The sequence below is a fragment of the Eptatretus burgeri genome, chromosome 14, assembly GCF_056783735.1.
Source record: "Eptatretus burgeri isolate ZD-2024b chromosome 14, Ebu_testis_v1, whole genome shotgun sequence".
In the NCBI taxonomy this organism is placed as follows: Eukaryota; Metazoa; Chordata; class Myxini; order Myxiniformes; family Myxinidae; genus Eptatretus; species Eptatretus burgeri.
In genome coordinates this window covers 51,362,995-51,372,994 of record NC_140974.1, presented here as the reverse complement: position 1 = coordinate 51,372,994, position 10,000 = coordinate 51,362,995, and the positions used below count along the sequence as shown (strand labels likewise).

Sequence of the window (10,000 nt, the reverse complement as noted above, 5' to 3'; positions counted from 1 at the left end):
GAGGCCGACGATAACACCGCTCGGTTATCCCGATAGTACGGAACGGGTCACTTAAGTGGCCCGTGTCCGAAGTCGACCTGCGGCGAGGTGCGATCGCCCGGTCTACCCTCCGTGTGGGTACTTAGGTAGGTCGAATTTGGCGAGCAACCCTATCCCACGCGGGGGCTGATTGGCTCGATCGCGGTGAGACCGAAAGGTCCACCCGTGACTGGTTCCCGGCGTTAGTCCGAGAGGGTCACGACTGGATTGTCCGTCCGGTGGGCGACGTGCCGCGATTCGAGTTACGTGGCCGTCAGCACTCCGGCGGGCGCGAATCCGTAACACTGGTGTCAGGTCGTGCGATACAAATCCATCGCCCTCCTCGCGGCACTGGTATCGGAGAACAGGAAAACGGGCTCTCCTGTCTCCAGCTAAATTCACGGGAATCGGTCCAGGGGTGAGAGGAGCGACCCCCGATTCCCTCCAAATTACGAGCGAGCTAAATTAACGCTTTACGAGAAGCAAGATGGCGTCTCAAGGCGAGCGGGAGCCGGGGGTATTAGAAACGGATGTAGAATGTGTAGAATGTGTAGAATCCATGGCTCAGGATGAAATCCCCGTGCAGGAAATGTTGGTTGTACAGGAAAACGAACTCGCCCAACTGAACCCAGAGCCCGAAATGGGTGCGGCAGCGGCCGCGGTGTATGACACCTCCCCTCCCCCTCTCCACCAAAACCCTTCCCCAATCCCTGCCGAAACGGCTCACCCAAGCGCACCCGACATGGCCCAGCTATTCGCCATGCTGGCGGCAATGACAGCGAGGATGGATATGAGTATATATTTATATATATATATATATACATATACATATATATACATATATATATATACATATATATACACATATACATATATATACATATATATACACATATACATATATATATACATACATACATATATATATATATATATATATATATATATATATATATATTTATATATACATATATATATATATTTATATATACATATATATATATTTATATATACACATATATGTATATATATACACATATATGTATATATATATATATATATATATATATATATATATATATATATATATATATATGTATATACATATATGTATATACAATATAATCCTTGCCAAGAAACTACTTTGACAGCACCAACGCTCTGCAACAAAGTATTGTACATCATAATCAGAATATATACAGTACACCAGACCACATACGCATCTCATATTTGGCCGATTGCAAGTATCTCGTCTGTAATACCTTGAGAACGCCACTCGGAACAGTTTCACTTTACTATGAACTTGACTCGAGGTTTTTTTTTGTTTTTAAAAGTTTATTAGTCTTCCCCAGTGTAAAACAGAAAAACAGTACTTGGTAACTCTTAAACTAATCAAAAAAGATTGTCAAACTAATGAATGCAAAATACACTTTTGTATTTTTTAACCATCAGGAGTTTCTTCCCAGTGTTATTTACAAACCCCAAATCTTTCATTGCTTACACCTTTTCTTCAGTGATGAAGCTTTTGTGTGATTCGCATTAAAGCAGAACAGTCTGTAAACGACAAAACCACACATTTCAATACCTTACAACACACACAGATAAGTTGCTCCTTGCTTTCTATCGATCGAGTCGATTTGAGTACTGTTTATGAGTCCTCATCATTTATGCAAAAAGGTACACCGACTTCTCCTCATGTACAAGTTTGAAAACACTGGCAGGGTTGCCTAGCTGTCTTGCCTGGGTTCTAATCCCAACCCAGCTATAAACTGTCATCTTTGTAGGCATATATTTTGCATTTTTTTCATGTTTGTTTGCAGATTAAGTTTTGCAGGCAGGGAAATTCATCAACATGTGTGCTGTCCCTTGGGCTTTCCAAAAAATATGGGAACATCATAACATGATGGCTCAGCCATGTGGCTAGAGCTCAGACCATTATGGAATGAAAATATTGGATTTATTTTTAACAAAATAAAAAGCATCTTGAATTTTACATTCAAATATAAACTTTTGTGTGTTTCAATAATACCAGGCACAGCATCATATTATCATAAACTGTGCAAGTCCTTTGCATCGATGGCTCGCCAGGTGGCTAACAAGATGCGCACCATGTCATGGTGCAAAGGGGTTAGCATGTATCGTTATTGTCTTGATACAAGTGTTCGTTAGTGGCTGGTAAGTTTTCTCTTGCACCGGCAGCTTCTCCAAATCGTCCAGCGTCTCGAGCCCATCTATAACCCTGCATGCCGAAAGCCAGTTTGATTGGTTAGTTCACGTGACGCCGTTCTCGGTCCGAATCCAACCAAATAATAAATAACGTTTTTTCTCAAAATGAAAGCCTGAACCTTGTACGGACCAGAATATCTCAAATACATCTGCAAGACAACTTGCGATGATGAAAAACCCAAGCTATTTGTAATATATTAATCCACCCAGTTGATCTCAGTGATGTCATTGCATGAAGCAGCTTAAAACTGCTGAATGCCAAACTGGATTGTTGAGGAAAATATTTGAAGCTTGCGAAACAATTGCTTGTACAGTATACAAAAGCCAGTGACAAAGATGACATTCTAGATATTGCGCAAACAAAATTGGTTCATTTTACTGACCCCCTCCACCCTGCATGGCCCCTACCTTCCTCCTTCCCCTTCCACGACCCCACCGCTTCCTCCCAGTCCTTTCATTCAAACATACTCTATACATCCAAAGCACCTTACCTTTCATTTACCACTCTACCCCAAAATTCCCCACTACTTCCAAGTTCTTCCCTATCCTCTCAACTTCCCTTCCCTTTTTCCAATTGAATTTTTTCGATTTACCCACAATTCTCTCCTGTCTTTATTTCACATACAAAATATGTATAAGGCCATAAAAGTTACACATGTGACTCACTTCCCAAAGATGGTGTACTTCATGTCGAGATGCGGCTGCTTGCCATATGTGATGAAGAACTGCGAGCCGTTGGTGTTAGGTCCACTGTTAGCCAAGGAGACCACCCCACGGACATTGTGCTGGAAAAAATTACAACATCATCAGGACAACACAGCGTACTTAATGCATTGTTCACAGGCTTAAACTAGTATTCCGGATGTAATATGAAGTTTACAATCAAGTCAATGCAGTTAACATCTACAATGTGAAGGGATGCCATTTAGTTCATGAACAAAAATATCTGTGGAAAATGTCTATCGCCATTCCTGTGAATCACGTTGAAATGAGTAATGTCATGAGAAAACCCGATTGCGATTAAGCCGAGATGCAGTGTGCTACCGACTGGTGCGGTGGTTATTGCCAAATACAGTACACGTGTGAGATATGTTCTAGATATTGAGCATCCCAAAATATTTTTTTTTCGGGTTGAATACCCAAACAACTAATAAGGTAGCTTTTCTATATTTCAGAAAAATGTTTTGTTGCTGTCATTAACTACCTCGCCTTTATTGGCCTGACAAACGTGCATGCTCGGTTGCCCTGGCAGATCAGTTATGAACGCTATAAAGAGGTGATACACAAAAGTTTGCACATTTTAAAATTTGTCATGTACACTGACTTTTATACACATCTGTTATTAAATAACGATGAAAGTTAAAGATCATTTCCGAACGTTGATCAATTGTCTCCGCAAATTCTAATGTCAAACTGCACATCATTGTTTACTCGCTATAAAGATCCATCAACCTTCAGGTGTTCATTGAACTCGTCTTCAAACTTTCGTCCCCAGATACTGGTGCCTCCTTTGCCTGTACCTGCATGAAAGGTCAGGACATTACCTTACATTTGAATCTTTCCAAGTATTGCGTCATAGCGTGAGTCACATACCATTATCATGATTTAATGGCCATTTCATCAAACAGTTCTGCGAAAAGAAGCGTGCACGTGCTTGCCCGAAAAAAATTCTCAATCATAAACTTCACCTGTTGGGTCCCCCGTCTGCACCATGAAGCCACGGATGTTACGGTGGAAGATACAACCATCATAGTAATCGCTAGCACATAGCACAAGGAAGTTCTGCACACAGCAGAGCATGGGCATATCTGAGTCTCAGCTGTACACAAATTCCTTCTCCATTTATACATCCGCATTGACGACACAATGATAGGTTATCTGTAGTTTGGCACGACAACAAAGAGCCTTGGAGATTCGTCGGAATGATCATTCATTTATAATGTTCCATGCTATTGCAATCAAAGCCAAAATAGGAATACAGGATGTTGTTGTTAAAGCTTTGCAAATCCTTTGTTGATCTTGCTTCATAAGACTGAATATATATACGAGGTGTGTTCAAAAAGTATCCAACCTGAATTTTTTGTGCGTAAACAAATGAAGCTAGGGAGGCGTGGTTTGGTGCACGTAAGTCGGCGATCCTAATCCGTATGCGTGAATATTTTCCCACCTGCAGAAGCTGTCAGTTGCCGACAGACCGCCGATGAGTGAGGAAGTGTAAGTGAGCGCCGTCGGATTTTCCTTTTTGAGAAAATGACGATCACTGTGGTCTCATTGCCAGTGATCACTGTGTTGAAGAAGTTGGGATCGCTGTTCAGTCTCCAGCATGTCCTGTGCGATCTCCAAACGGAGTTGCTTCTGCTCGATCGTTAGCAGCTTTGGCACGAACTTCGCTGAGATTCTCCTTAAGCCCAAATCCTCAGTCACAATGGAATGAACGGATCCAATGCTGACGCCCGCCTCGACTGCAAGTTCTCTGATCGTGATTCGACGATCCTGCATCAGCAGGGTCCTCACTTGGTCAATGACGATCTCATTTCGGGAGGTTGAGGGCCTACCAGAATGTGCTTCACTTTCCACTGATGTGCGACCATCTTTGAAGCGGTTGTACCACTCTTTTATCTGTGTGGAGCCCATTGCTTCGTTCCCGAATGCCTGTTGAATCTTGCGGATCGTTTCCACTTGGGAATCGCCAAGCTTTACACAAAATTTGATGCAGTAGCGTTGTTCAAGTTTTTCTGTCATCTTGTCAAAAAGGAAAATCCGACGGTGCTCACTTACACTTCCTCACTCATCGGCGGTCTGTCGGCGAATGACAACTTCTGCAGGCGGGAAAATATTCACGCATACGGATTAGGATCGCCTACATACGTGCACCAAACCACGCTTCCCAAGCTTCATTTGTTTACGCACGAAAAATTAAGGTTGGATACTTTTTGAACACACCTCGTATATGTACAGTATGTATGTATACATATATATATATATATATATATATATATATATATATATATATATATATATATATATATTGTTATGGATTTGGAAACCTTTTGCACACAAACAGCCAGAGTCCCCACAGTTCAGTTATTTCGAAAAATATATGTGTATACTGTATCGTTAGAATCCATCCCCTGTGTCTAACGGGAATTTCATGTGTGCGCTGCGAGTTATTTTCTTAGCTCCAGAATTTATATCCACAAAAATAACACTATGGACTATTCCCCGCACGATGGCGTGCCGAACACGCATGTGGGCGGAGTTCCCTCGGTCACCGAAGTTCTGACTCCACGCTTCGGCCAATCGGAAGGGTGCGAGCGCGTTTGCCGTCTTTCAGCCAATGGGCGCAGAGCGAGCTCCAAGAGAAGCAAAGTCTCTTCGGGGGCGGGGGATCAAGACGCCCCGACACGCTCCCCGACCAATCACGGAGAGACGGCCGATTTCCCCCGGCGAATGAGGGGTGCGGTGACGTGAGACACGTCCCCCCCCCCACCTCCCCACGCCCGACCCCGGTCGGAGAAGAAATAGATGAGACGGCGCGGTCATCTCGTGGCTGGTCTAGTCTTGTCGCTGGCTGGTCTCGTCTTGTCGCTGGCTGGTCTCGTCTTGTCGCTGGCTGGTCTCGTCTTGTCGCTGGCTGGTCTCGTCTTGTCGCTGGCTGGTCTCGTCTTGTCGCTGGCTGGTCTCGTCTTGTCGCTGGCTGGTCTCGTCTTGTCGCTGGCGCTGGTCTCGTCTTGTCGCTGGCGCTGGTCTCGTCTTGTCGCTGGCTCTGGTCTCGTCTTGTCGCTGGCGCTGGTCTCGTCTTGTCGCTGGCTCTGGTCTCGTCGCAGTGATCCCTCGCATTGTCATTATTTGAGCTGTCTGGTGTCCGTGGCTGAATCCTTGGTCCCTCGGTACCTGGTATATCGGCGCGGATTCGGGTCCCGTCACTGAGCAAGATCGACGTTACCGCACGGTGTGTGTGTGTGTGTGTGTGTGTGTGTGTGTGTGTGTGTGTGTGTGTGTGTGTGTGTGTGTGTGTGTGTGTGTGTGTGTGTGTGTGTGTGTGTGTGTGTGTGTGTGTGTGTGTGTGTGTGTGTGTGTGTGTGGCGCCAGTCGGATAAGTAGACATTGCTTAAGTATCTCGCCCTTGTACATTGACTGCATATTCAGTTTTAACTCTTATCTGCTCTTTGTGTGCTCCCCTCCCCGATTATTGTTCATAAATAAATCCTCTTGTTAAATGTACCAGCTCGTTGCTGTCATTTCTTTCATTGGTTTAGCATGGTGCATATTGGGAATTAGGGAGGCCTTGTTGCTGTAATTGTTCATTTGGACCGACGGATCTTGGTAATCCCCGCTTGGTTTACACCCGGATCGGGCTCGGTAAACGGCCCGTTCCGCCCGAGGTTCGTCGAGGGTGTGGTTTTCCCCGATAGTTAGACGACGTGGGTACTTAGGTATATTGAAATTAGGCAATTAACCCTCCCCCACGCCGTCAAAATATTGGCGTCCACGGTCAGCTAAGGGACCCTTGACCTTTGGAGTTATCCAAGGGTTACGAGCTTCAATTCAAGGTACTCGGTGGAGACGACCCTACTGCTCCACCTTGCAGTCGCTCCTCGCCACCGACCCCCGGCCCACAACAATATATCTATATACTTCTTATAAATCCAAATGTATTGTTGTGGATCCAGGATTTGAGGCTCGCCACAAGGGGAAGCACTCAGATCCTTCACAAATGCTGATCCTGACGCCGCCGGGCAGCGACGACTCCGCACACTGGCAGGTTGCTAAGCAACCACAAATGATTAGTACTGCCAGCCCTGGCAGGGTTGCACGACTTCGCGTGATACCTTACCTGTGGTCGGCCGCACCAAGGGGGGTCTTGTCCCCTCGATACATACTGTAATACCCACCGGATCAGGTGCAGCCGAGCAGAGCGCGAGTTCACACCGGCTAATAAAAACAAATCACGTGGGATAGAACTTCTCGGCTAACAATAACATGAGGACTTTGCTGGATCAATGGAGGAAAAGACAGGATGAACTGGGTACATTTGTGACCCTCCAGTACAAAACCAGTCGGAAGTCGCAAAAATTCAATATTGAGTTATTGGGTTTATTTGAAAGCCCATAGCATAAGCATCACAACAGTGTATTATACATGGTGGTCCGTCACAAACTGACCGAAATATCTTACGATGAAGTTTTACAACACACGTTATTGGGAAAATCGAAATAACCGGATATTAGCTTCTGGAGCTTGAGAAACTATTGCTTGTATAAGTTGCTAAGGACTTTGTTTTTATTATAATATTTATTATAATAAATGAAGCAAAAGGGCATGCAAGTACTTACAAAGGCACAATAAAGAACAGAATGCAGACTTATACCGATATAAAAGAACTTCTACAATATTAACTTTACACTATACAAGACAGGCGCCATCATAAATATGCCCCGAGGAAAGTTAAAGTGCAAGAGCGAGAGAGAGAAAGTAAGATGTGTTGGCGACCTCTATTGTGCCTGGCACGGCCGACGGGCCCACGCTTCCCAGTCACTTAAGAGGGGGGAGGAGGGAAGAAAACTGGGGAGGTCTATGGTGCATGATTTGAGGAGGTGTGATGAGGTGCAATGGAATGCAAATGAAGTGCAGAAAAGGTAAAATGGGGAAAAGTGCGTGTCTGTGGCGTCGCTATGAAAAGAATGGTTGGCTGGACTTACCCTCGCCGATTGCTCTTTTGAGTCCACAACAGACGAGACAGAAGACAAGAGACATAACGTGCGAGAAGATAGTCTACTAATGAAGTGTAAGAAAGTCAAAATGTAACTGCTAATGATCTGATAACTGTGATCGGTCTGGTGCTTGGTTTGCTCGCCCACCCTACGCTCTGCTCCGCCTGCTCAACTCCGCCTTCCGCCCCATACCGCCGACCAAGCCAAATGTGTGTCTCTTCAACAACCCAGAACTCAGAGCTCAGAACTCAGGACTAACAGCCAAGAACGGAACTGAACTGCACTCCTTCAACTCCTTTGCAGGGTCCTTTATAAATGCCTGGCGAAGGAGGAGGAGCCCAAAGTCAGATCAGGATCGTCGGGTATCAGGGTAGGGTTCTCCAGCGTACCCATTGGTGCACGGATGCTTTCCACGTATTAGCCATGCTCCTGCAAGGACCAGATGCCAAAAATGGCCTCATTCGCTTCTGAACTTGACTATGCGAAGGAACTCTACTATGCAAGATTAACGTGTTTGGGGTTTCTGGAGGTGCTTTCTGGCCATTAACATGTGCTGGACACCAAACGGGGGCCATGATTGAGCGGCACGCTCGGGCTATCCAGGCAATGTTGAACAGACTCTAGCGCATCCTTACGCTTTGAGCTACATGCCAGAATGTTTCAAACACAAGCATCTGTAATGGTAGGTTGCGTCCATAGCTCCCCGACATGTTCAAAGGACAGTGGTGGGCATCCCGGGTGGTGACTGTGGTCGAGTAATTCGTAGCAGTTGTGGTGAGGTAGTTGAAGCATTGTGGAGGTTATGGTGAGGTGGTTGAAGCATTTTAGCGGTTATGGTGAGGTGGTTGAAGCGTTGTAGCGGTTATGGTGAGGTGAGTGAGCTTGAATGGATGTAAGGATTTTTTTAATAAGGGTGTTATGATGGTTATAGGAATGATATAGCGTTGTGGTTTGAGTATGGCGAAGGTCTGACGTGATGGTCAGTTTGGGAATGGCGCGAAGTTTCAATGGGGTTTTAGTGGCATATACGAATGTGCTGTCTCTTGTTACGATGTAGGCATGCATGCATGAAGAAAAGATAGTGTGTGCAGCAAAGTAAATAAAAAAGATAAAGAAGAGAAATAGACATGCAGAGAAGCCCTCACAGCACATTTTATCCTATAAACCCACTAAACATATGGGAAAGGGCTATCTAAAACAGCTACAAATGAAATAACTGTCTCGGGACCGCTGTATGTTGTATGCCGTAGCCTTGGGGGAGTGCCGGCTTTGCAGAACCGCAACAGTACAATTGTCATGTTATGTTAAAATAGATCAGAGCAAAAGGAACTGAGGTTGATTAAATCCATATTGTTAACGAGAACGGCACTCGGTAGAGTGCATTCCTCTACCAGGCTGAACAGCTTACGTTTTGTATCCCACTGATAGGCCAAATCTGAACCAAAATCGAATCGGCTTGTTCTTGTCCCCTAATCAACTCATCCACCAAATTTCGTCATCATGAGTCCACAACATTTTGAAACTTCATGATATATCGTTTTTGGCTCCATCTCTCAATTGTGAAGAATTATTGTTTCTTCACCTCCTCCTCTTTTCCTGTTCATTCATTCCCTTGCTTATTAAAACAGTGACAGTGACAGTGACAGTAAAGCAACAGTTGGAATGCTGCTGCAAGTCGTCCCGCTGTTTCCACACTGTCACTATGTTGCCTTTTACTCTGCATAACCTCACTCTTCCATGAGCCTCGATCTTATATATATATATATATATATATATATATATATATATATATATATATATATATATATATATATATATATATATATATATATATATATATATATATATTTTTAAAACAAGGACACCTGCTTGACTTTTGATGCTTACGCTGTTTGATGCTATGATATCGGTGTATTTAATAACCACTGGATATGAACACACCTCACATGCCTTTGGAACTTGCTCACAGAACAACTCCAACTTCAAATCCCCCAGGTCGGTGTGCAGAGTCACAGCCTGTCGGTCCAGAGAAACATGATAAG

At 44.4% G+C, this 10,000-nt stretch overlaps 1 protein-coding gene across 1 annotated transcript in view; it reads right to left on the bottom strand.

Moving 5' to 3' along the window:
• Positions 1 to 1,332: 1,332 nt before the first annotated feature.
• The window catches only part of PPIL3 (peptidylprolyl isomerase like 3), a gene marked incomplete at its 5' end in the record, with an annotated part of 18,101 nt that continues 9,433 nt past the window's right edge, over positions 1,333 to 10,000 (bottom strand). Inside the window, 5 exons of the mRNA XM_085853475.1 lie at positions 1,333 to 2,257; positions 2,911 to 3,029; positions 3,697 to 3,764; positions 3,933 to 4,026; positions 9,900 to 9,974. Coding sequence (XP_085709601.1) covers positions 2,131 to 2,257; positions 2,911 to 3,029; positions 3,697 to 3,764; positions 3,933 to 4,026; positions 9,900 to 9,974 — 483 coding nt within the window. The remainder of the gene's footprint in view (positions 2,258 to 2,910; positions 3,030 to 3,696; positions 3,765 to 3,932; positions 4,027 to 9,899; positions 9,975 to 10,000) is intronic.